The 27,954-nt window shown below is 39.5% G+C and overlaps 1 protein-coding gene across 1 annotated transcript in view; it reads left to right on the top strand.

The window, feature by feature from the left end:
* dlg4a (discs, large homolog 4a (Drosophila)) overlaps positions 1-27,954 on the top strand; it is a 48,973-nt gene that overhangs the window by 12,091 nt on the left and 8,928 nt on the right. Inside the window, exons 2-14 of the mRNA XM_078266737.1 lie at positions 2,074-2,163; positions 3,516-3,677; positions 10,903-10,959; positions 20,874-20,927; positions 21,745-21,795; positions 21,968-22,092; positions 24,219-24,388; positions 24,536-24,672; positions 25,559-25,703; positions 26,198-26,333; positions 26,501-26,657; positions 26,771-26,873; positions 27,472-27,586. Coding sequence (XP_078122863.1) covers positions 2,074-2,163; positions 3,516-3,677; positions 10,903-10,959; positions 20,874-20,927; positions 21,745-21,795; positions 21,968-22,092; positions 24,219-24,388; positions 24,536-24,672; positions 25,559-25,703; positions 26,198-26,333; positions 26,501-26,657; positions 26,771-26,873; positions 27,472-27,586 — 1,502 coding nt within the window. The remainder of the gene's footprint in view (positions 1-2,073; positions 2,164-3,515; positions 3,678-10,902; positions 10,960-20,873; positions 20,928-21,744; positions 21,796-21,967; positions 22,093-24,218; positions 24,389-24,535; positions 24,673-25,558; positions 25,704-26,197; positions 26,334-26,500; positions 26,658-26,770; positions 26,874-27,471; positions 27,587-27,954) is intronic.

Here is a 27,954-nt window from a genome sequence, read left to right on the forward strand (position 1 = left end):
CCTCTGAGTTCATCACAGTAGCAAATGTTAGAATTAATCCAAATACAGAAAATGGATTAATCATCATTAAAGAAAATGCAAATAGATGAACTTGCAAAAGCTTAAATTCTGTGAAGATGCAGTGGGGAGTTGCCTACTTTAATTTACACCTGAAGAGCTTCTTATGATTCCCGTAACATCTTACACATCAAATGTATGCAGTTTCTTGGAAATGATATGCCTGAGAGGTGAGGTTAGCTTTCATTACATTACCAAATGCACAGTAATTTAAAAGCTCAAGCTTGGTCCTTGAATTACAAACTGAGATGATGGTAGATATAATTTGACATTTGCTCTAAGTTAACTAAAAAATAACAGCTTATACAGCCACTCAGTGTGCAGTTATTACAGTATTATAGTGCAGAAGGGCCAACAAATGCAAACTGCAAACTGTGGAGACGGTCCTTATACTTTACAACAGAGTACATTCTTAAAGATGTACTGGATTCCTCCCATCATGATAGACTGATTCAATAAAGCTTAGAAAACCCAGAGGTCATTTGTTACAGTGGTATTTTAGAGAGCCGTTTGTACAGTTGAAGCAGATTTGAATTGCTGCAAGCTGTTATAAACTCCCTGCTTGTGAGAAAGAAAGCTTAGGAAAACAAATTCTATTGACACAGTGTCCAATTATGTTTATTAAAATAGATACTATTAAAATAGATATTATGTCGTATCTTGTTTGTTGTATATGTATTAATCCAGCTCTGTGTTATTATGACATGGGAGTGCATACTATGTATAATAAGAAAATAATTTCTACTATTTTCTTTGCCTTTCTATTTCTATATGCCAACATATCTTCATAAACCAGATAGGCACCTATTGTTTTATTGCCTTAGTTAATATATTCACCAGTACGTTGGATAAGACACAGCTCTCATTACACAGTCAAGGAAATAATCTTTCAATTGACATTAAGACATTAATACTCGTAATGCCTTTAATAACAATAATGTAGTACTTTTGGGGTTTAATAGGACCAAATTGAAAGCATATGATAAAAGTCAAGATGTTTATTTGTACAACTTAAAATCATGCAAACAGTAATACTGTAATGTGTATTGCAGCCACAGATACACATTCATTGTCTCGAACTAAACAACATAGAACAATAATAAACAGTATCAAAGCAAGCACTTATTAAGAAAAGGTTTTCGTGGACCATGGACCAAGATGATGACGCAATATCACTAACAGAATGAAGTGCATAGTTCTTACAGAAATAGTGTGTATGAGGGATTCCAGATGTTTTTTGTTTTATATGAGTTCTGATATGACTAGCTCACTTTTTACCTGTGGTGCAATATTTCCTTGCAACTAAGCAATTTAAGTGCAAGATTCAAATGTGGGTATCTCAAATTGAAGAAATGTCGCCCTTTCAAAGGCCTTTAGCTATAACAATCAGACAATATTTCATGGTGAGTGAATTACTGTGAAACTGTGTAGTTTATGTGAAATGCTGCAGGTATGGATCTGTGTAAGAATGTATGGACCGGAAAAATACTAACTGCTGCTGCACTTATCAGAAAGGTTAAGGTGTCGTCATATCAAGCAAAGGTTCTCCATCTTTGTTCTGAGGACTCGGAGCCTCCTGTTTTCATTTTAGCCATGTAATTAGGGGGTGATTGATATCTGGAACACCATGCAACGAGTAATTAACTAGCTGGAAAACTGTAACGAAACTTGATAATACAGTACTGTACCCTGTACTAACTGGAGTTTAGTGTCCCTTTGTTGTTGACTGACCAGAATTGGCCTCTCAGTGATGGATGTTTAGAAAAATGCTCCTCACATGAATCCATAGTATTTGCATTTGTCATAATTAATCTTCTTATACCAAAGAGAGGATATTTCTGACAGTATTCATTTACTTTAACAAATTGTCTGTATTTTAGAAAGTTATGTTGTTGTGCGCTATTGTGCTACACTGGGGCAACAATCATCACAATTCAGTGATCGGAAAAAACCTAAACCCCTCTCCAGAAGGACACATTGTAACATATAAGCATTGACTGCCACATCCCCCACCAGTGGGACAGAAGGCAGCATGGCAGCATGAGTGGTCATGCAGGAAAGAGGGAGGCATGGGAGACCAAAGTGCTCAGGGCTGCTGTGATTCATGTACGTAATTTACAAATCTGTCCGAGTATTAAGTTAATGTTTTCTGATATTTGATACACCTCTTTCTTTGTAGAGTTCACTGATATAGACATGATTAAGATGAATTGATCAACCAGCAGTTGTTCATATAGGTAGTTGGTGTTATATAGTTATATAATATTTAATGTGTTTACATTAATGTAGCAATGCCCACCTCTGCAGTGCTTATTAAAGAAAAATCATTCATTTTCTGCTTATCAACCTGCGATTGTTGAACGGTGCTTTTAACAACTATTAATTTTCTCTCTGGTCCACCCCCATGCTGCTGTTTTCTGCTTCCCTTTATGGACAGTCTCACTTTTTTCATTTTTACCCATCCCCCCTCACTTTCTCCTTTATCTTCATCTCTATTTCACTCCCTCTCTTTCTTGCTGTCTCAGTGCAATGTGATCCAGGACCGGTGCTGGCAGCCCCAACTGTGGCACTGCAATCTCTGCTCTGCTCTGGTTGCTAGGCAGCCTGTCTGAGACAGGGCTCGGTGATGCACCTCCCTCTCCGTCTGCCTCCAAAAAGAGAACGTGGCAGAGCTGGCCATCAGGCCATCAGCCAAAATTCAGATGATCCCTCCAAATTTCTCTGTTTTCAGAATGGGCTGCTTCACATCTGCAGTGCAGCAGAGCATATTGTGAGCCTTGGGGGGCTTCAGGAGGGTACAGATTTTTAACAAAAACACAAGTGCTAACGCACAGGACAGGGTGGCAGATCTCCACTGTGATGCTCCCCACCTTCTGATGTGTTTGTGATGGAAAATGCTGTGTGCAGATTTTGTGTCATCACGCCTAGAATGAAACCTACCATGTGTGGTTAACACAGTGGGCTGCTGGCAGGCTGCCCAGGTGTGGGTTATCGGTAGGAGAGTAAGGCTACTAGAAAGAAGCTGCATATTCTGCTACTGAAGAGTCACTATGAGTCATGGATCTGGTTGCTCCATGTGTGTTGTGGAGGACGATCGCTCTGCTCAACGCACAATGGCAATATTTTAAGGCTTCTGTGATGTCTTCACTTTGCACTTGTAGGCGTCACACATGTTATGTGATATACAAGAGTTGCAGATTGCCCACATTTAGCTAAAATGCCACTGTGATGGAAATACAGCTCTGTGAAGGGAGTTTGACATTTACACCATTATGTTTAAAAGAGGACATGAGTGAAAGGTTACAATAAGGCAGACAGGGGATTCTGTTTGTGATTTAAATATTATCAACCCTAAATGTCTTTTAATAAAATACACTCAGCCAAGACAATTGCTGCTAATTACACATGAGACCTGTTAAGACTGACGGCCCCATGTGTGTCTGTATGTGTCTCTGTAGAAGTACAGGTACCAGGATGAGGAGACGCCCCCCTTGGAGCACAGTCCAGCACATCTGGCTCCAGGGAAAAGTGCCGAGATGCTTCATATGAGTGACAAGAACCTCGCTGCCATGGAGGCCATACATGGCTACACACCACACACACATATCTCTCCTGTCAAGGTAGGACTCACAAACACACACACACACACACACACACACACACACACACATACACACATACGTAACACTATTACAACAGCACATACACCTGGCTGTCAGTACTTAGGAATGGGGCTATTACTGTGTTAAATTATATGCATTACCAGTTTGCTATTAATACAAATGCTAGGTCTGAAATCCCAAGTTCACTCACCAGACAGATGTATAGTCATGGTCAGTTGTGGTTTCCTGTATTCTACTTTGCTTAATTCAAAGACATAACATGTGCCTGTTACATTTATATCAGTTCCAGTTAGCTCACAGGCAAGTGGTTCATTAGAACACATTACCTATTATTACTTTGCACTTAAAACGATGTGTTGTCTATTTTGAAATTCTAATTCTGCAACATAAATACTTTAATGGGAATATAATGTAGTTATGTGGAAACCCGGCCTCCTGGCAACTTTAAGTGTCAGATCAACTTTACACCTGTTTGAACATGCATACTGGGCAATTTGATATCAGTGCTTTAACAGAATGAAAATTTAAGTGCATGTGGACACACGATGCATTCAGTAATCGGATCACCTGAACCGTTTCAGATTTACACATTCAAATAAAATCTCTCATTAGAAGTTTTGTATAGGAAAAATGATGAAAACAAAATAGCCTGACTGGCACATGTAGTCACAGTTACAGAACCCCTGAAAGAAGACCTTGACATTTTGAAGTGGAAAGAGTAATCCAGAAATGTAAATGTAAGATACAATCGAAGCAGCTCCCAGTACAGACAGTTAACTATATTTTTAACAGTATTTATTTAAGACACAGGTCTTACAAATGCAAAATCCAATGCAGAGAAACAAACCTCTATGAGAGCTCTATTACATTGAAGGAGACATTTATACAGACAACATAAGAACTACTGGTCACACTGTCAAAAGATACAGCTGACATCAGTGGGAATCTGAGCAGAGTCATGTTGCCTGGAGTGCATTAACAAATACATACTGTAGCTACAAATGCAAGCAGGTGTAAGTTGTAATGTGTACTTAATGACGATCCATCTCATATGCCCACACATGTTATTTAACAGCCTCACTGGCTATTAAGACTTAAGAGCGCCTGCCTTTATTTGCTCTGAGGGGGGAAGTGTTTCTTTATTGCCTACATGGGAGTATACTGAAGTCCCTGAGGAGCAGATATGTACATTAAAATGCTCTCTTTTAATGAGCAGAGAGGAGAGGCTGAGTTATGGTGCTTTACCACTGCTATTTAAAACGTACACAGCCTGTTCAGCATGAGCTGTGGGGCCATGGAGGTGCTCAGTTTAGGAACACTGTCAAATTGAAAAGTTCTGGCAATATGGAGAGTCAGTTCCCGTAGTCATATAGGACACTAGAAACAATTCATTATATGGCACAGTGCACACACGATTATTAAATAATGAGCATCAAATCAGCATATCACACGAGTAACACAGGTTAATAAAATCCAGTAGAAGATCTAAGGAAATACCCTGTGTGTCAGTAATTAGCAAAAGTTGTTTTATGTTTTACTATCTGATTCTGTGTCCCTTCATTTACTGCTCACTGGTCATTTGCATTTAAAAAGGACCTGAACAAACAGCAACTTGAACAGAACAGAATGAACTGCTGACTACTGGGTTTTCATTTAATGGGGATTGTTCAATGAACAATAAGCAATGAAACAAGACAGAGATAAACAAGCACCAGTCATAATCTTGTTGCGGTAGTTTTGTTTGTCAGTCCCAGTATGTCTCTGACTCTTAGCTGCTTTGTCGAGTCAAAGTGTGAATCCAGCAGCCACTGTAGCTGGTGGTTGACAACTGAAAGGTGTTACATGTCAGTCTCTGTTTAGTCTCGCATTGCCAGACCTATCTCCACAGCGCTGTGGAGTAAGGTCTGGCTACACCACACATATATTCTAGGATAGGAGGAAAAAACGCTCTGGGTTGTTTGCATTTCTTTAAACCAATCACAATCGTCTTGGGCGGTGCTAAGTTCTAGATACAGTGATGGTGACTCTGCAAAATTCTCAGGAAGGAAAAGCCACATAAAATATTAGCGCCACCCAAGACAATTGTGATTGGTTTAAAGAAATGCAAAGAACCTAGAGCATTTTTTCTCCTATCCTAGAATGTATGTGTGGTGAAGCCAGACCTTACTCCACAGCGCTGTTGAGATAGGTCTGGCAATGCGAAACTAATCCCTGCCGGTCCCGAAACGTCCCAGTTAAATAAACACATTCTTTGTAAATTTTTACGATCATTCACTGAAAGAACCAGGCATGTACTTCAGTTGATTCAGACTAGTCTCTGTTAAACCAGATTGTAGGGGTGATGTACTGTAACTGAAAAAAACTATATTGTGCTGATGGTGTTGGCTCACTGAACATCTGATGTGGTGTGCACATTTAAAGGTCCAATGTGTAGGAATTTATCCCATCTAGTGTTGAGCCCATCTAGTGCAATCAACTCTCTCGCACCACGCAGTTCAAAGTACTTATTACAGCTACGGTAGCCTTCATGCTTCAAAAAGCCAGTCTCTTGCTCTTTTCAATATCCTTTTTCTTTTTCTGGGTGAAGAAGAAGACTCCTGTTCCTGAAATTTGGATTTTGAATACGTGTGGTCCTCCATGTTACCTTCTTCAAACTTGCCGGGCCCGGGAAGCTACGATACCCATTAGCAGCATTAGCAGCTCCTGTGAGTTTATCATGTGACAGCGAAAACGCGAAAGGCGGAGCAGTATCTCCTGTATGTCCCTTACCGGCTAACGTATTTCAAGATGGCACATGAATATGGAGCGTCTACCCCAGTTCATGCGAATGCAAATGTAAAATTTCAAGCCAAAGGGAATACTTTGAATTGATGGTGGTGGTAAATATTCATGAAAAAGGACAAGTTTGTGAACGGGCAATACAGATTTTGATAATGAACAACTAAACACGTTACACACTGGACCTTTAAACACAGGATCCAGTGGTGCCGTTCCAACATTTTATTGCAATGCAGTGAAATGGTTTACACTGCTTAGGGTTGGTGGATGGTGGATGATTTTGTCTAAACAAAAGAATATTTAAAGAAAATGTCACAGATCTTAATAGCATAAAACAATCAATAATAATAATAAATTAGGTTGAACTCATCTTGACTTACATCATGAACATGGGCACTAATTTGTTTGAGTCACTGTCAATCCCACATAAACTGTCCTGCTGCCATACTCACTCTGCCAAAAATGGTTATTAATCTACACCTAAAAAATTGTGAAAATAGTCCCCAACAAATACACAATTTACTCTTTTTTGAGTAATGTTTGCAAATAACTACAGTGCACAGCTGTTAAATGAAATTACTGAGACTTTTTTGAAAAAGGAAACTATGTGTTTGTGACCTGTTTCAAAAGAAAAGTAAAGATAGGCTTGGGGCTGAGAGGCAGACATGGGGTACGGAATTTGGAAAATGTTGGAAAATGGTTTCATTCAAACAGGATATGATTTAGATTGACCTTCATTATAGGTAATAAAAGTGTGGGCAGTCTGCACTTCTGCATCAAAATCTGTTAGTAGGAGAAAAAACACTAGTCAAGGACCATCAAAAGTAGAAGATTTTTCAACATGCACAGTATGCAAGTTCCCCCACAGGATGTTGATGTCACGTCTTTGCACGGCTAAATCATTTTACTGGCTGTCCAACACGTCTGTGTTGTTCTCAAGAGTCTTGACCATGACTATCTTGACTTCTAGTGCATTTCATTAAAATCAGGGGACAAAGTGCATTTTGCTGGATGGGTGCTTCAGTACAAGCCATCTGTGATAAAGGAAGGAGCAGAATCATCAAGCAATGTAACTTTTTGAGTGCTCATCATCAGTCAGTGGTGTTTTTATAACGTGACTTTGTACCAATTATTAGCTCTATATTGTTAATGGATTTTTTTCTAGCATGCTTCTCTTGGGCCTAGGAGCTTTTTTCAAGTCTTGATATTGTTTTAACCAACTATCAGCAATGGGTTACATTAAAAATAAACACAAAATATAATTACATATCACCATATTTAGAACTAAAACCAATGCATTGTGTGGGTTTCACGCATCATGTAAAATGTACTGTAATGTACTTGATGTAAGTTTCCTGACACCATTAGCTTAGAAATAAATAAATCATAAATAATAATAATAATAGAGTAATTATTTTAATCAATACAATTTGTTCCGATAATGTTCACATTCTATTTGATTGACTTGTAACGGCTTTACCTGTTTGCACTAGCCAAGTGTGAATGCACTTTGAAGGCTATAACACTTTGACATAATCTTCTATATTTTATCTTCTATATCGCAAACAACCCTGTTTTGATTCCAGCTCGATTCCCTTGTTTCATGTCATATTATCTGTCTGGCAAGCATACTATGTAACTAGCCTGAGTGCTAGAGTCGAAAGCACTACATTCCTTCACAAATAGATTAATGTGACACAGAGAAACACCAAATGCAAACTGAGCTTGAACAGCTTTGACAGTGACAGATCTAAGATCTATGAGATTCTAGTATGTTTGGCTCCTCGCTAACTTGTTGTCTTTATACCACAAAAGCACTTCTGTCAGGAATAATGTGGTTTAAAACTAGGCCACAAAAACGTCTTCTTCATATTGTCCCTCCACCTCCAGGTAATACTCGTGTGTATAAATACACTGGTTTTATAAGCCTAAAACATAAAGTCCCGTCTCTCCTAACAGACAATTTGGAGATCTCCCCCATTTGCATAAGTGAATTTATGGTGCTCTGCTCAGTATGTCAACAGGATATGATTTAGATTGACCTTCATTATAGGTAATAAAAGTGTAGGCAGTCTGTACTTCCGCATCAAAATTAGTTTGTAGGAAAAAAAACACTTTAGTCAATACTGAATCTAAAATTTAGATATGAGATACAAAACTGTCTTACCTGTATATGGGGGAAAGTAACTGAAATTAAAATTATAGCAATAATAACATTTTATTTTAAGACACCTACAATGCGGTAAAATACCATATTGAGAATATTTTTTTCCTATCACATGAAAGGCAGCACGTTTTGGGAACCAGTATTGGCCCTATTTCTATTTCTGGAATACTGCCATTATTTATGAAGTCTTGTGTTTCTCTTCAGGGAGAAGTGTATGCACAGTGAAGAACAGGGTTAACTTAGTTAAAAGTGAATTGTTTGCATCATTTTATGTCAGTGGTCTGCATTCTTGAGTGAAAACAAAAAACAAAACAAATATATAAAAGTAACTCAATCCCAGGCTAATGTGTGGCTGTGGACAAACACTGTTGGAGCCATTTAGTTTTTTCAGCTTCATGCCAGTGATTATGAGCATGTTGTGAATACTGCTGTATTCATGAGGGACCTGCAAGAATTAACATTTATACCTGGTGAGTTATAATAAAATAAGTGTAACAGATTATTAAATCTGAGGATAACATGATGAAGATGAGGGTTGTTTTTTTGCTATTTGTTGTTTATGGTGATGATTTTGATGATGAGAGTAAGGCTAACGATGTGATGAGGATGATGATGATGATGATGGAAGTGGCTGGTTTATCTCATCACTTTGTGTTACCCCTTGCACTAGTATTGCTTGCTGACAGTATCATGATGACCTCATTGGGGCTTGACATTTTGGTTTTGTGACCCTGTTTATTACTGTGTGATATGATGAGTATTTTCAGTGGATAACCTGGCCTGCATCACTCTCATGTTGTATTTTGACATCTCTTATTAGTTGTATGCTTCACCTTCCCTTTTCCACACCACACAACCCCCCCTCCTGCACCCCTCTCCCTGCTTGTGTTTGGTTCCTCCTGGCAGCAAAAAGCTCAAGGAAGTTGGCACAAGATTGCCTGTTTGAACCTATTCACCTGCAAGGAAAGTCTTCATGGGGGCAGTGTGATTAAGTACATTTCAATCAGGAGAGACTTAATTTAAGAGTGAAATAAATGTAATGCAAATGGTGCATAATAGGTTGATATGTTAGTCTTTAGCGATTAGACTCCATCGCAATGTTAATTGACTATAAAAAATATAGGAATATCCCCCTGATGTCGTCTCGACACTGGTGGAGGTGAAGAAGGGATATAAAAAAATGTGAAGCGTAGAAGTACGGTGGCCCTCAAGTGCCAACCGTATAGAAGTTATCCTGAAAGAACTTATGCTGAGCTTCATTAGTGCTATAGTTAAATACTCTCTGCTCTCTGGAAAACAACATTCTGCCAATGTGCCATTGAGCAAGGCACAAAAGTCCAAAATGTCTCCAGTGGAGCCATTAATAGAAAGCCATGTCTATATTAGGAAAGAGATGTGCACATATAGTATTTGTTTGGATCAGCATGAATTTACCTCCCAGTAGTAGTCTTACTTGGATCAGCAAATACAGTTGTCCCAACATTCATACTTTAATGGCATGCTTTGCTGCAATGTAAAACTTCCAGTGGGAAGAAAAGTTTCTCCTGACATGTGAAAATGATGCGCTGCTGCTGTTTTCATAAAAATTCATAGGGTGCATTGTTTACAGTACCAGCCTCAGCTGTGAAGGGTAAAATGATATATTCTGCTTTAACAGGCATACTGATCCACTGTTCTTTAATGGTTAACTGATTCTGAATAAGCTGTTTTTTATTAGTCCATCAATAAGTTATCAATGACTGGTGGGGAAAAAGAGGTGCTACATCATCGAGCATGTTATGTTGTGTATTTTCTGTTCTATTATTGGTCTTTTTTTTAAATGTGTGATTTACTGTGAGTGCATAATATCATCAGATTAATAGATAAAGGCAAGTGCCTCGCTTGTATAATTGTTGTGGAACCCTTTTAGTGGTCTGAATATATTTAAATACCTGTACAAAATCTATAAAAGAATGATATCTGTTGTAAACATGCATGTATACACAGTTTTTGTGTTTTCCCTGAGAGTGTCCCCTTTTATACAGATTTTATGCAAAACTGTACTATATGCTTTCTATATGGCACACTGCTGAAAGTTCCCAGTGTTTTTGTATGTGACATACATATCATATTCAAAGCATCTAGTATAAGCTTAATAGAGATTTTATTAATAATATACTTCTGGTAACCAGTTTTTTTTGCCTCTGCTCTGAACCCAGAAAAAAACAAAACAAAACAAAGCCCTGTACCCATCCACATGCCCTGCACAATTACCCTCTCCCTTATGTTGTTTTGCAGCCTGTGTTGATGTCTACGGGACACACTCCAATGTACACCTCTGCTGTTTCCACACTGGTAAGATCACTGCGACCCAAGCCGCTTCGTCATTATGAAAGTTACCGGTATCATCATCAGTCATCATCATCAGTCTGATTTGTGTCCTCATTTCCTGTCTTTGCTAGATTTGGTGACATTCAAACTTTGGCTGTCTGATTGCAGACAGATAGCTGCTCCATTCAACGCCATTTTATCGGTACTGCCAGAGTATGAGGTCATTTGTTTTCTGATGATTTCAGTGTGTTCATACTCATTGTCATTCAAATCTCCTCTGTCTGACAGATTTGTTCTGCTTATACTCAACGACTATTTATGGGCCTGTGAAATCAAATGACTGGGACTGAAAAGTTTTCAAATGTTGTGCTTCCATCAAATTATAATGTTTCCTGTGGTTTATTCAAATTGCTACTACTATTGTGAACAATCCAAAAAATGTGCATTGTGGATCCTGTTTCAGTGTAAAGAAGTCATGGTTTTACCAGCATATTTCTCTAGAATCAGTTTCTCAGGTTGGATATTGAAAACACACAAAATCTACGGTGGCCGACAGGGGCAAACACACTGTAACTTAATGAAACACACACAAATAGACAAAACACAAGCAAATTAAGAAAACATCTTCATTAATTTGACAACACATGCGTAGCATTTAGCAAACGCGCTGCAAATACACACAACACAACCAATTACACAAACACGCTGCAAATATAGAAACGATGCAAAAAGAAAAGCACACAATCCCCGAAAACAAATGCAACAAAACAAAACCTGCATCCAATTTACACAACGGAAGTTCTCCAGGCCTCTAGGGGGAGCGCTAAGTGGAACAGCTTGATTTTCGACCTCAGAAAGAGAGAGAGAGAGAGAGAGAGAGAGAGAGAGAGAGAGAGAGAGAGAGAGAGAGAGAGAGAGACGGGGCACATTCAATCTCAGAACAGTGTTTACCGTTGCGAAACGGTGTGCAACTGCTTTGAGATCATAGACTGTAAATATTAAGTCGATGTTTGAGATATGTTTTCTCTCGTTTGGTGGGTGTGTCCCTAGTTTATTGGCTCAGGTCACAGGTGACAGTCAATCAGCAGAGTGTGTAAACTCGTGGAAATAAAAAGGCAGAGCGCTCTCGCCCCGTGGGGTTCTCTTAATTCATCCATGGTCGAATCAAGCTGTTCCACTTAGCGCTACCCTGGAGGCCTGGATAACTTCCGTTGTGTAAACTGGATGCAGCTCTTTTCTGGTGCATTTGTTTTCGGGGATTGTGTGCTTTTCTTTTTGCATCGTTTCTGTATTTGCAGCGCGTTTCTGTATTTGGTTGTGTTGTGTGTATATGCAGCTCATTTGCTAAATGCTGCGCATGTGTTGTCAAATTAATGAAGAGGTTTTCTTATTTTGCTTGTGTTTTGTCTATTTGCATGTGTTTCATAAAGTTGCAGTTCGTTTGCCCCTGTCGGCCACCGTAAAAACCTATTCTGAAATATGTATATCAATAGAAAAGTACCCATGATGCTATGAGAAATGAGTAGAGATGAAACTAATCCTAATGTGCATCACTGTGACACTTTCAGTGGTATGTGGACGATGTCATATAGTATGAGGGTCAGATAGACAGATAGATGTAATCTGTTTGCAGGTCAGACTGAAACCTGTAGGTGTCAGTGTTAGACTGTGCAGATTGACTTTCATAACCTTGAAAAGATGGCTATGCTCCCTTCTCAATAAAACTGTTTTATGATCAGACAGGTTGCATTAGCCTCATGCACCATGAATTGCCTAAACGATTTTGTCTGTCATGCAAGACAGCAAAATATTATACAATGGCAGAGGAATTCATACTAAAGTGCCATTAGTTATTCCCTACTACCTTAGAAAATAGCAACAAGCAAATTATCCTATAAATATAGCCTACGTGTAATGGAAAACCTAAACGTGTACTTGATTAGAATTATTTTTTAAAGGGAAAAGTCGGTATCCTTGGAAGGATATAAAATATAATATAAATATAAAATATGACACAAGTAGTTTCTCTTGTAACAATACATAATTTCTTTGTATCCCTTCCCTCACACATATTCAGACATATTTCATTCTGCATATGCATTACATTTTTTACACTGGTTAGATAGAGTATATGTTCTGTCTCTGAGATGCATTGCAGTAATGCCTATGTGTGTGCATGTCTTTGCAGCCGGTGTAGTGCCTGTGTGCTTCTCATTGATGTGTAGGTGGTGTCGTCAGTCTGTCTCTTTATTGCTTTAATGGTGTGGGGTTTGCCAGTACCACTCCAGTCCCCACTGATTTATGGGTAGGATTGTCTCTGGAAGCACTGCAATGGTTTGGCAAAGTAAAATGAGGTCTTTGGGTTATGTACATGATTTAGCGAAGAGGTGCTTTAGCTTCAAATGACATCTATTTTTTTTTTTTACTCAGGGCATAATGTAATTAGAAATGATTTTTTTTCACACTGCCCAGAACTTTTGATATCGATCTGTGCTCATATTAATGGATCTTCCTACCTCTTCTACTCTGTATGACTCTATAAGTCTATAAGTGCTGTTCTATGTCCCCCTTTTATTATGATGACATACATTTTTGTGAGGGGTGTTTTGTTTTTCTTGCTGCTGTGATTACATTAAAAGTTCATGTTCTATCAGCAAACACAAGATCTGAATAAATGCTTATATACCACATTGTACACATTATATAGCATAAAAAAATCCAGAAACAACAAATCCATTATTTGCTCTCTTATCCTAAAACAATATTAAAGGGACAGTTAACCCCACAAATTTCATCTCACCTGCAGTTCTATTTATCAATCTATATTGTTTTGGTATGAGTTGCCCAGTGTATCGGTTATAGTGATGTCTGTCTTCTCTCCAATATAATGTAACTAGATGGCACTCGGCTTATGGTGCTCAAAGTGCCAAAAAACTACATTTGGAAAACTCAACTGCGATGTTTCTTTTCACAAATTATGACTCGGTTACTCAAGATAATCCACAGACCTGGATGTGAGCAGTTTCATGGAGAAACTATTTTCTTTCTACCTAAGTAAACCTAACAACCATATCACCACACAGAGGGAAGCGTACTTGTGGATGTCATCCTCGTAGTCCGACATTGCTAGCTTGTGAAGATTAGTTTATAGCTAACCGATACTGCTAGCTAACACCACAGCTCAGCTGAGGAGGACGCCATTATGTTTACATCTCGAGCTGTCACAAGCACGAGCCTCTCATCCATGAGTACGCTTCCCTCTGCCCCTCATGATTTCTGGAAAGAAACATTGCTGTTGAGTTTTTCAAATGTATTATTTTTGATTTTGGGATGAACTGTTCCTTTAAAGTGTCCATATTATGCTCATTTTTAGGTTCATAATTGTATTTTGAGGTTGTACCACAATAGGTTTACATGGTTTCATTTTCAAAAAACACCATATTTTTGTTGTACTGCACATTCTATTTTAGCTTCAGAGTGAGACATCCTACTTCTGTACCATCTTTGTTGGGATTCGCACATGCGCAGTAGCTAGGTAAGGATCACATCAGCTAGCCAGCTGTTTCTCTAACTTCAGCCTGTACAAGGCAGGCTTAGACGGGAGACTTCTTCTAAACGAGGGCGCACTTCCAACTTTGCGTGGAATACCTGCAGAATAGGGACATGTAAGTAGTTCTTTTGTAGATTATGGTGAACTTGTGTGTGTTGTTGCAGTGTTTTGCCATTGAGAACGAGGGGGCTAACCGCTAGCATGCTAGCGCTAGGATGGTTTAGCCCCCTCGTTTCGGCTAGTGACATAGAAAACCCTGCAGATTTTGAACAGCTCACCCAGAGACTGAAGGCAGGTTACATTCAGAAACCCGTATCTCACTCAAAACAGCATGGATGTTTGTTTTCCAAAGTTTGTATGCGTGTGGAAGCACCAGAGACACAAAATAACAACCCAAATCCCAGAAAAAGTGTTTTTTTTTCATAATATGGGCACTTTAAGAAAAGGGTTGTTTCAAAATACGAAGGCTAAGCTAATGAGCATCAAGTCTTAAACCTTTAGTGTTGCAGCAAGGGTATTTCCCTGCCTTGCCAGTGAATCCCACAGACATCTAGTTATTGGCTGAATTCAGCATTCAAGAGACCGTCAAACTTCCCATATAGACATAAAAGCAGGCTCCAATGAGTGTGTGTGTGTGTGTGTGTGTGTGTGTGTGTGTGTTTGTGTGACTCTGAAGAAGCAGGAAAAAATACTACAAGTAGCCTACCCCAAAAACCAATCGGTGCCTTTAAAATTCCATTCATTCTCTATATTTTGGATGAGGTTCACTCACACGTCAACTGCCCTGGAGGCAGTGCTGTAGCAGCTCTTCGACTCTTTTTCTAACTACTTTTGGCTTTATTCACTGACAGAGATCCGTCTCAAAAATAGTCTTAGGGAAACAGTTTTTCTTAAGCTGAAAACATTACACAACACATTTGCCATTTACCTTCACCTGATGAGCCGGGAGTAAGAACCAGCAGGAATTAATTGCTTATTGAAGACCCCCATCGCCCTGTTTATGTTGCACTCCGGCTCTTCTAATGAAAATGGATGCATATCACTTTCTCTCCTCTATAACCACAGAGCTGTTTCTATACACACTACCTTTCACACAAATCCTCTTCAGACAAAACAGTCAACCCCTCCAAGATGAGTTTGACACTTTAGCAAAAAAAGGCAACAATTTTATTGTAAAGATTCAATTACTGTTTTATGTAGTGTTTCCCCAAGAGCTCTCCATTATATCCATTATACCCTTTCTGCTCTGCACTCTTGTCTCGTTGGTATCTGGCTTCTATCTTCATTTTCTTCATCCTCCTTACTTTTCTTTAATAAATGTTTAAATATCCCCCTGCAGCTTCGGTGTAATTACAGTGCAGCAGCAGCTCAGGTCCTTTGGGAAGGAGAGTGGAGAGAGACAGAGGGAAGAAAAATATGCATGCCAAAAGAGGAGAGAGCTGCTCATGCTGAATAGCGGAGTAAGACAGATAGAGCGGGCCTTGCAATTGGAAGGGTGAGAAAATTAGATAGGTAGACCGAGGTATTTTTTTAACAAAATGAGAAATGAAACGTCAGTTGACAGCTTGTCCTTCCTTACATAAGTCTGTTCAGTGTGCATGTCTTTGTTGTGTGTGTGTGTGTGTGTGTGTGTGTGTGTGTGTGTGTGTGTGTGTGTGTGTGTGTGTGTGTGTGTGTGTGTGTGTGTGTGTGTGTGTGTGTATGTGTGTGTGTGCATGTGGGTGCACATATACATATATTACATATGTAGTCTTTCGAAAAAAGAGCTCAAGTGAGCTGTGACAAAAAGATGTGGATTTAAATGGGAACTTTATTTTTCTTTTTGTAAGTAAGTATGTGCTTTTGTAAGGCTACATCCAACATTTAATAATTAATTTAAGGAATGAAAATATGGCAAGCATGCAAGTCATTTCCTTTTCAAAGCATCCTGTCCTATTCGTTACCCTCCTTCAAGTGTTTTGCTGTCCATGGTGCTGAATTCATTTGCAGCAAAAAGGCTTTAAGGCTTGAGGGTCTTAGATTGACTTTGCCTCAAAATGCTGGATTTTGATGAGATGAGGAACATGGTTCAGTTCAAATCAAAGCAAAATTGCAGTAATATGCATTCATCAGACAAATTGCTGGAAAAACATTTGCAAAGATTTCTGATCCTTAACTAAAACTGAAAACACAAAAAATATACCAGGAAAACAACAGGGGACGAACTAAAATGATCTGATGTCAAGCTACGTTTTTCCATCACTGCAGTTTAGGTTTCACTATTCAGACTGACTGACTGTAGAACTGGGGCTTACAGGTCTCCAGCCCCCTCTCAGTTTCAAGTGCACCCGAGTCAGGCCAGTTTGAGCTGCTTGTCCTTCTAAGTTCAGCCAAAGTATATTTCCTCCCCCTCTCATATCACCAGCTTCAACATTATACAGAGAGACAGCTAAGTAATTGCCATCAAACTTTCCTGCTCGCTCCTCTTTCCCTGAGCATTGGAGATGGGAGGGGTACAGTACAGTAGCAGCAGAAAATATGAACTGCATTCTCGCTGAGCACAGACCAGTAGCAGGGAGGCACCGCTATCGCAGTCCACTGCCACAGATGACGAAGACTGGAAGGATCTGTTTGTAAATGCTCATTTTTACTCTGGATGGGTGATTTTTGAAGACAGGACAGTTTTGTCTTAGAAAATAACAGCCTTATCAGCGATGAGTAATTTTTATAACTCAAGCCTTGGGTTGGAGGATGTTATTGGGCTTCCTCAAATGAAGTCTTCAGCACAGCAACTCAGCAAGAGGAAGACACTAATTGGCCTGTGCTTTTTCTGTGATTTTGGATTTAAAATTGCATAAAGGTGTATCCTTCATCCACATCTTTGGTATTATGTTTTATTTAGATTGAGTGGAAAGCAAAGCTGAAACTGCACGTGTTAAGGTAAAAGATATTTTTTTAATTGAGGCAATCTGGAAGCTCTGGTTTCTGCTCAACTGTTATGGCAGGGCCTAGACCTAATGGCTCGCTTTGCAATAATGCTTTTGTGGTACTGTTAAAAGCAGACACTTCTAGAGAGGACTCAAACTCTCCTAGCCACACACTTGGTGGGTGTGGATGTCATTTTGGGAGGTGAGCAGGGCTTGCTCCCAGTATCAGCCACAATTTACATTTCGGCACTGAAGCAGAATGTTCATGTCTGTGTGGTACGCCAAAAAGATGGGCTGCCGGTTCCTCAACAATGTACGGAAAGCCAAGAAACAGCGACATCATAAGATGGTAGGCATGTTTTTAACATGTTTACTCTTTTTTACTTTTTTGCCTGTACCTCGATATATTTGGGAAATTTGAATGAAAATGCCATTTTGCTTAGTGGCTCAGTAAGAGGTGGTGCTTGAAGAGTATGTTTGATTGTGTCATTATTATGGTAACAAGGCTTTGTTTTGTTTATCTGCACAGATAGAAAACTCAAGGCTGCACTTAAGGCCCATGATAGATATTTTAATCACATTGAGCCTGAGTAATCAAATCTGTTAATACTAATCAAATCCCACTCAGGCTGTGAGTGTGTGTGTGTGTGTGTGTGTGTGTGTGTGTGTGTGTGTGTGTGTGTGTGTGTGTGTGTGTGTGTGTGTGTGTCTGAGTCCTTCTCTAATGGTGTAAAAGTGCAGTTTCTTTTGTTCAATATTTCAACAAACAAAGGGCACAACCCCATAACCAACACACATACAACTATGCTGCCACCTTTTCCTGCACCCCACAGCTATGCGTAGGACTTAATAAGAAGCCAATAAGTGAGCAATGGGAATAATGTGATGTCCAAATTAACCTCTGTCACACAGTGCACTAAAACCCACACCTACATTTCACAAACATTCTGTCCTCTCATCTCCATTTTTTTTAACAGCCTTGCACAAACCTAAGGTAAGGGTACTGTTATCCGTCTGTACCTATTTCTCTCTTAAACAGAAGAGCTGCAACTTAGATACACACTACAATCCTGCATAAAGCTACCCATAATGCTTGCCTGCTTTATTGTTGCTCTCAAAAAACTCATTGTCTTTATCAAACACATGCCTTGACATTGCGTATTTCAACGGAGGTCATTATCTTGCTTATTGAGCGGATGGCTTTTACGTGTTAAAGGCTTTGTTGCTGCTGCAAGGTGTGCAGGACATGCAGCGTTAAAGCCACTCTAATGCAACCTCTGGTTTGTATCCAGTGCCAGCTCACACGTGACATCATCCCCTTTGATGATATTGAAGTATTCTTCGCACACTTAATCTCAACGGGGAAAGGCAAATACAGCAGCTGGTGTTTTAAATATCCTTAGGCTTAACTAAACAGGTGAATGTCGTTATTATAGCTTATTCTACTATAAATGTCCATCGGTATAAAACTAGACACTAGGGTCACAAGCCCTTAGACAAACGTAGAGAACAGTAGAGATTGATCAGATCACCTGAAAGTCTTGTGATTCACATCATCAGGAGGGAGCGTACAGTATGTAGCTACATCTTTAACAGAGGCTAAAGCTTTTGGTTTCCAGTGCTAAATTGCCAGTACAACGTCTATTTATTCAACCCTAATGGGGGAAATATTGATTTAAACACACTGCTTCACTCTTTTGCTGCTGTTTCTTGCCTCAGCACAGCACATGTAGAAAATTGATATATATTCTTTTATTTAGGAAATAATTACATCACACTGTAAAATCTGGGAATCAGTGTAACAAGAAAAAAATCTAAATAAATCAGTTATATTTGTCTTTGAACATGCATATTCCAGCACTTTGCTTGCTGCATATAAATCCATCAAGAGGTAAAGGTCTGAGTGTGGATGGATGCTGGTGCTGCCTGTACAGACATGGCTAAAATATAGGTGGGAAGAGCAGCCAAACACTGTAAATCCTAACAACCGCGACATGGGACGACTTGACCGAGCAGAGAGAGGGAGAGCAGGCTCTCTCAAAATCCCCGCAGGGAAACTGCCTGCACTGGGCTTAGATTTCTGCTGGCTATACTCATTATTTCTGTCTCTAGATAAGGATGAATTTGACGTAATGTTCAGCAGCACGGCCCGTTGGACACAGCTACATGGTGAAACTCTGCACAGGTGCTGTTACAATCGAACAGTGTGCAGTTAAAGCCGAGCTCTGGCGTTTTGTGGACAGCTAAGGGAGAGTTTTATGTCTTTACCTCATGTGGATGAGAATTCTCTCTTTTTAATGGCAGCTATATTGAATTGAATTGAATTTTATTTATAGTATCAAATCATAACAGGAGTTATCTCAGGACACTTTACAGATAGAGTAGGTCTAGACCACACTCTATAATTTACAAAGACCCAACAACCCCAGTACATTATGAGATGTTATAGCAGGACAATCATAGGGTGGTGTTTATGTTATTTAGCATACCCTCATTGGGATAAAATAATGGGACAAAATAATGGAAACCTTTGTCAGTATAATGCAATACAATTCAACAAAATTGTTTTCTTAAAAGCGGTTTAGTGTGGTTGTGAAGCTGTGTGTGTGTGTGTGTGTGTGTGTGTGTGTGTGTGTGTGTGTGTGTGTGTGTGTGTGTGTGTGTGTGTGTGTGTGTGTGTGTGTGTCAGAGCTGTCAGAGCTGTGAAGGTCAGCAGGCTGATTTTATGCTGCTGTTAGCTGTTCTGTAAGCACTTCAGATGCGCAGCGTCTCTCCCATGCTAATCAGCGTGGTACAGAACAATGACAAAAATAAACACAGGAGTGTTCTCCAAAAGTGTACTGCACATAATGGTGTATCTACATCTTCCAACATCAGATACCTTAATGATGAGAGTGAATCATTGAAAGAAGCATAAAAGAATGAGAACATGTTATAAAGAGATTAAAGCAGAGGGAAAATAATAGCGTGTTAAGGTTATCTGTCACACGTTAGATGAGCTGACAGAGAACAGTCCCAGCAGATAAACCCAAACCACATAAATGCCAAAAAATCCTGTCCTCTCATTGACTTTATATCTTTAGAGGTTTGTTTTGAAACGACTGGTAGGTGGGAGGCAGATGTCCATACCCACAGTAATTATCTAGATAGCCATTTACAGCATCAGTAACACAAGCTATATTATAATTCAACCAAGATAATCCAAGAGTTTGGAAAAACCATGGGGTCGAGCATGAATTATTCTGTGTCCAACGTGGCTAACATGTAACAAATGGCTCTCGAGCAGTGCTCTGTATCCTTTTGAGAGTGACAACCATAGCAGAATGAGAATGGTGTTATTATCACAGCTGAGAGCTAAAATGGCCATCAGTCTTGGCTGTGATTGTATGTTTGTGGGATATTTACTGAGAGCTCATCCAGGAGCTGCCTCATCTTTGAGTTTTTAGCCATTCTTTCTTAATGTGTCTTCTCTCTGCCTCCAGGGAAATACTCCTCCAGTGGTGGTGAACACTGACACACTCGATGGCTCCCCATATGTAAGGATTAGGTTTAATCTTCCCTTTATTGTATTGTTATGTTAGGCTCAATTTAACAGCCTTCATATTCCGTCCATATTATCTGTAATTCCATTCCTTTCCCAGCATCCAGGTAGGTCTTTGCGCATTGTTTTAATCTGAATGATAAAAGTACAAACTCATTTTACCCCTTTTTAATTAAATGTAGGTATCTCTGTTTGATATACATTAGCCAATTTGATTTGAAGTTTTTTAATGATGTCTTTTCTAAAACGAAAGCAGTGTCATGAGTTGTAAGGGATTACAGAATGAGGCTTCTCAGAGAAAAGCCTCCCACCACAGACCAGTATTTCTGCACCACTACAGTACTAAGAAAAGTTGTTTTCTAGGTCAGACACCAAAACAGTGAAGTCTTAAGTTCTTTAAATTCCCTCTTCCTCTGGGACTCGTTTAATTGCAGAGGTAATGCTAATGCAGAAGGCAAAATTAGACTAAAAGAATAGTGTTGCTATTTTCAACCAAACTGGTCCAAACATACAGTATGTCAAAAAGGAGCAGAATGATTGTGGATCAAATTTAGTGGACTGGTTACGATATGCTTTAATTAGATGTTGGTGCTGATGATGCTGTGTTGAGTAACTGATGGGAAATACCCCAAGCAGGACTTCTGAGTCTGTTTAAGAATAGCAACATTGATCAAGCCCAGAAGGCAAATGCTGAATCAACATAATAAATCATTTGTACAAATAGTTAAACTTGTATAATTGTTAAAGTAATTGTAAAATTCCTTAAAATCTAACTTTCTGTAAATGACACTATAAACATTCCTTTCTGACAGGTGAATGGGACAGAAGGGGAAATCGAATATGAGGAGATCACACTGGAGAGAGTGAGTCTGAGAAAATGATCTTTTAAACTAAAATTTTAGACACATGTATGAAAAAGTAGATAGAAAAAAAGCACAGTTTCAACTAACTTTAATCTCTAAAGCCACAGTCAAATGCCCCTGATGTGAATACTAATGTGTTTGTTTGTTTGTTTGTTTGTATTTGCTACTGCAGGGTAACTCAGGCCTGGGCTTCAGCATAGCAGGTGGAACAGACAACCCTCACGTGGGCGACGACCCCAGCATCTTCATCACCAAAATCATACCTGGAGGAGCCGCGGCTCAGGATGGGCGGCTGAGGTAAAAGCACACACATCAAAGCTACAATAAACACAAAGCCAGCATTCATGCATTCATATTCCCACACTCCACAAATATAAAATCCAACAATCAAAAAAGCCCATGGGCCCATTAGGTCGTCTCGGGTTTCAGATGAAAGAAATGCTGCTCTATGCCCCCATTTACCCTACCTTTTCCCTTCACCTTCCTGCACATTTTCTTTTGAATTTACTGATTCATTGAGACAGCGAGTCACTTTTCTTCCTAGCAAACACACTTAGAGACAGAGAAACCACCTAAGTAGAACCTCACCTCTTCATTTTAAGCATCAAAGTTACATCAGAGAAGGCCTGCCTGTTTAATTCAAGATCTGAATGCATCTATCTACCCAATTAAATATCCTCTACTAATTTTGTTTTTTTTGGAAGGTTCAAAACAGTCTTGTACAAATATACAACATGCATAAATGTTAAAAGAGATCCTATTTTAATCACAAAATATATAATGGTAAAGAAATAGCAATAAACAGCAATAAATAAGCCCTGTACAGAGGCATCCTTCTTGCCCATCTCTTTACAGTTGACCTATAAACGTCCATTTGGAAGGACTTCAGAGTGTAAAGCAGGCCTGGAGCGATATTATATTACTTATATTTGCCTGAATGCAATGGTTTTTTTTCTTGGCCTTTACAGTCTGCTGTGAGCAACATATCTCAAATATCTTAAGGAAAATAATTTAAGCCTTTCTACTCCTAGTATCTAAATAAAATGGGATACCTTGAAAACCTTACAAAACCTGCAATTTGTGGGTGTAAACTTCATGTTGCTTCAGATGGTTTGAAGTGGCTCCTATTATTTGTAAGGTTTAGGGAAATGGTGGACCCAAAACTGCAGAGACAACAGGGCAGTGGTGAGCTTGACATTATTCATTTTGAAAAATCTTTCAAAATCAGTATAAAACATTTGGTGAGGTTTATGAAAGTGTGGTTTAATAGTGCTGATTTGTAACATTTAATATGTACATTAATTGTTCTTTATGGCTTAATAAAAGGTTGTATGTAAACCCCTATGAGCACAGAACTACAAAGAACATTAAAGTATACTCTATAGTGGAGTTGCACTAGAATCACCAGCATTACAAATGTGTTACGATACGATGTACGATAACAATTTGCTCTTCTCTACATGCAAAAAGTATATAATATTGCCTCACAAACACCGTGCAGCTCAGACTTTGTCAGTGGAAAATTCTTTGTATGAAGATGTCAGCAGCCATTGGTTCCCTTTGGAGTTGGCTTAGTGATGTATCTCACTTCAAGCAGAAGAGACTTAATTGAAAGTGATGCTTAAGAGGAATTCAATTAATTTATTTTACATAGTGTGCACAACAGGTTAAAGTTGAAGAAATATGTGAGAAGCATTTGGCAATTAAACCCCACCGTGGTGTCATCATCATTTTGAGGTGGTAGTCATGCCATGAGCTGTACAGGAATATCCCTCTGATGGAGTCTAGACACTGGTGGTGGTGGTTTTGGTGAAGGGGTGAATGGATGGCTGGGAGAGAGATGAATGGGATGTGGAGCAGGAATTCTGATGAGCTCAGTGGATCATTTGTTAAACCCTCAAGAACTATTTCAGCCTTACAAAATGTTACACCCTAAAATTTTCATGGCTGTACAAATCAATTTTAAACACATGAATGGAAGAGTTATAAGTAGAGTTTTTAGGCCCTTAGAGGAAGAATGTGTGCCTTTGAAAATAACTATTTTATCAAAATCTTCCTGATTGAAAATCAGCTTGTCTCCTACACACTTGCACTGTCACTTGCATTTCACATATCAACTCCTTATCATTTTCAGGAACGGTTAATGCAAAGAGAGCTATACTAAAGCTAAATCTTGTGCTAGATCAATAGCAGAAGGGTTTCCACACTCGTTAATATCAGATACTGAGAGTTGGGGGGAAAGGCCAGATGTCTGTGGTGAAACTGGATCCCCAACACAGCTTTAGTTGGAGACTGACTGCTCCTGACCTCTTCTGGTGAAGGATTACACCCAATTTCTTCACCAAAACAAATTCTGTATTTTCCCTCTCCCTTCCACCGTCTCCCTCTCTCTCCCTCTCTCTCTTACGCTCTCTTTTTCTAAGTGTGAACGACTGCATCCTTTTTGTGAATGATGTTGATGTGAGGGAGGTGACACACAGCCAAGCTGTGGAGGCCCTTAAAGAGGCAGGTGCTATCGTCCGCCTCTATGTTCTCCGCAGAAAACCAGCAGCAGAGAAAGTCACTGAAATCAAACTCATCAAAGGGCCTAAAGGTATGTGTAAGTGTAGACTGGTGTACAACATCAATGCTTTTGTGTGGGTTTAAGGAGCCTTTATTCCCAGCTAAACTGTGCCCTCTGTATTTAGCAAATCTGCTCCTTTGCTCACTCTCTGCCTCTGTCGTCGCTCCCTTTTCTCAGGATTAGGTTTCAGCATTGCTGGAGGGGTGGGAAACCAGCACATACCAGGAGATAATAGTATCTATGTCACCAAGATCATTGAAGGCGGAGCGGCTCATAAAGATTGTCGTCTGCAGATCGGGGACAAGATCTTAGCGGTCGGTCATTTAAATGGAATAACTGCTAGCATGGAGAGATATACTGTATACATGTCACTGATAGCCTAAGACTCTCACCTTTTAAGCACACAGACACATTCACACAAATGCGCACTCACACATTTGTATACAAGTAGCATTGATGTATTAAGAGCCAAGATAAATTACAGCTGTGATTTTCATGGCCTGAAATTACTTTCATTAATATGCTAATAGGCTAGCTGTGTAGGATGGGATAAACGTTTAACTGGAGTGTTGCCACAATGAGTCTCAAACAGTATTGCTACCATCTGCTGGAGAACAGAGAGACTGTAGCGTAGCAGCTGATGGCAAGCTCACAACCAGCAACATCAAAATGGTGCTTGGTTTCTACTAAATGGTGTCTGAGCAAATCTTTTACCTCGAAATGGGATAGGCAACATGCTTTTGCTCATTATGATCTGTTCAAAATGCATTTCCATGAATGGCTATGTTAAGTCATATGTAAAAATGCTATTTTTTGTAACCTTAACACAAACAGCTAGTTAAGGGTGGACATTTGCATATTACATTTAAGGGCTCTAAATCCAGAGGGGACCCCTAGTTTTATTTCTGGCTTAGCTCATCTTTACCCATCTAATCTGATTGATGGTTAGCACGTTTGTATATGATTTCTAGAGTAAGGAATTTCTGATACATGTGGTTAATTTTACCTTGTGTATAATTTAAATTGAGGTATGTGCTGTAACAAATCAGTTTAAGCTCATTGTTCTAGCATTAAGAATTATAAAAGAAATTTTACTATCAGCACTAAAATTATTAAGAGTTAAAAAGAGAGATGAAATTTAGATAAACCTTTTGCTGCTAAATGTCCATCTAAATTTGATCTCTTGTTGTAAACAATCAGGTGAACAACGTGTGTCTTGAGGATGTGATGCATGAGGATGCGGTGGGGGCTCTGAAGAACACAGCCGAGGTGGTGTACCTCAGGGTGGCCAAGCCCAACAACCTGTACCTGACCAACTCCTACAACCCTCCCGACCTCACCAGCAGTAAGCCCCTCTCTGTGTGAAATTCTACACTTCACTGTTGTGATAGTTAATGCATTTCCAAGAATTTGCACCCACAAAGACTTGAAACAGCAGTCAAAAGTAGAGTTGAGGGAATAACTTGTTCTTTCTAAATCACGAGAGATGACTGTGGGAGTTCTGTGAAAATTCAAAGCTGAGGTGTACAGGTGCAGAGTTGACTTGACTTGAAGAAAGTATGCCCTTGTAAAGAAAGAATCTGGGCATGGTAATACTCTTTTTGCAATAGGCTTTCATGAGCTGATTACAGAGAATTCATACTAAAGAAGAAATCACATTCCACAAGTACATTTCAGTGTTTTCCCTAGCTTTATATTAGTTTGATGCTCACATTGATTTCATATTCATTTGGCTTAGGTGCTGCCCAAAACGGCTTGGGTGCTGCACCTAAAAATTATAATAATAGGGTGGTAAAGCCATATATTATACCTCTTTTGGTTTTGTGTATATTTTTCCAGCATATTCCCATATGGACACTGAACTCAGCCACCCCAACTATCTTGGGTCAGATTACCCACAAGCCCTCACTCCCACCTCACCTAGTCGGTTTTCTCCCGTTCTGCATGGCATGATGGGAGATGATGACATCCCCAGGTGAGCAATGCTCCTTCAGCTAAACATGTACTGTATACTGATTTATTAGTAATAGTAGGATTGGCAGTATTAGTGTTAGCAGTACTGTTTATATTGAGCTTGCATTGTGCAAAGTCTTATTGATAACATGACTGTCTACTTTCCTCTCTCCTCCATCTCTCTTCCAGGGAGCCTCGCAGAGTTTTGATCCACCGAGGCTCCACTGGTCTGGGATTCAACATTGTTGGAGGAGAGGACGGAGAGGGAATCTTTATCTCTTTCATCCTGGCAGGGGGGCCAGCTGACCTCAGCGGAGAGCTGCACAAGGGCGATCAGATCCTCAGTGTAAAGATACCTTTATCTTCTTTAAGTTGTCACATAAACATTAATGCATTTTACAGTTGCACTAAGTGATTTTTCAGCTGTGGATGTAAACAGTCATACTGTGTGTGCGTCAGGTGAACGGCGTGGACCTGCGAATGGCCACACACGAACAGGCAGCTGCAGCATTGAAGAACGCTGGCCAGACAGTGACCATCATCGCTCAGTATAGACCCGATGGTAAAGCCACAGACATCTCATTTCTAATATTATACAATTTAAATGTCAAATAGTCATGTAAGGTGTCTTACAAAAAATTCTTAAATTAAAATTATTAATAATCATTTGGTATTAGATCAGTCCTCTAAGTTGAGGTATCAGAATTGGTCTTGGGAAAGAAAACATTGAATTGGTGCATCTTTAGTCTCGCATTGCCAGACCTTCCTCCACAGCGCTGCGGAGGAGGGTCTGGCTAGTCCACACACCTTTCCGGGATGGGAGAAAAACATGCTCTGGTTTATTGCCATTTCTTTAAACTAATCACAATCGTTATGGGCGGCGCTAGGTGCCGTACGGAGCCACGGTGCCGCTGCAAAATAGCCTCGGGAAGGAAATTGTTTGGGTGGAACATGTGTACGTTTAAAGGTTGTTTTAGTTGTGCAACAGAAAACTCAGATTGGACAGATAGTCTAGCTAGCTGTCTGGATTTAACCTGCAGAGATCTGAGGAGCAGTTAACCACAGTCCTCATAAATTGACCGGAGTTTAAAATTCCAACACAAAGAAAGCGGAATTTATCAGCCAAGGGGTCTTTATGTGTTTGTGCTTCTTTGTTTCAGAGTACAGCCGTTTTGAGGCTAAGATCCATGACTTGAGGGAACAGCTGATGAACAGCAGTATGGGCTCTGGGACCACGACGCTAAGGAGCAACCCAAAGAGAGGCTTCTACATCAGGTCTTACACAGACGCACGCAAATGCCTCTATATTTGCATACTAGTAGCCAACATTATACTATGCATGGTTAGCCAAAACTAATGTCAGTAATATGCTTTGAAGTAACCAGCAATCTGGCATTAGCTAGCTTACAATCAACACAGCTGTTTTAGGACCAGAGAACTTTATATGTGACATGACTGGATTGCTCAGTCTACACTAAAGGGCTGTTTTGGTGCCAACTGTTGTTATTAAATTTATGAAGTAACTACAAAGCCTTTCTAGAGCTGTTGAATTTTGAAAGTGAGAATATGAGTCATTGTAATGTCACCTGAGGGACTTTGATTATTAGAAAGAAATGATTAACTGTAGACACAAGTTAAAGAGG

Source organism: Sander vitreus, chromosome 13, assembly GCF_031162955.1.
Source record: "Sander vitreus isolate 19-12246 chromosome 13, sanVit1, whole genome shotgun sequence".
Classification (NCBI taxonomy): Eukaryota; Metazoa; Chordata; class Actinopteri; order Perciformes; family Percidae; genus Sander; species Sander vitreus.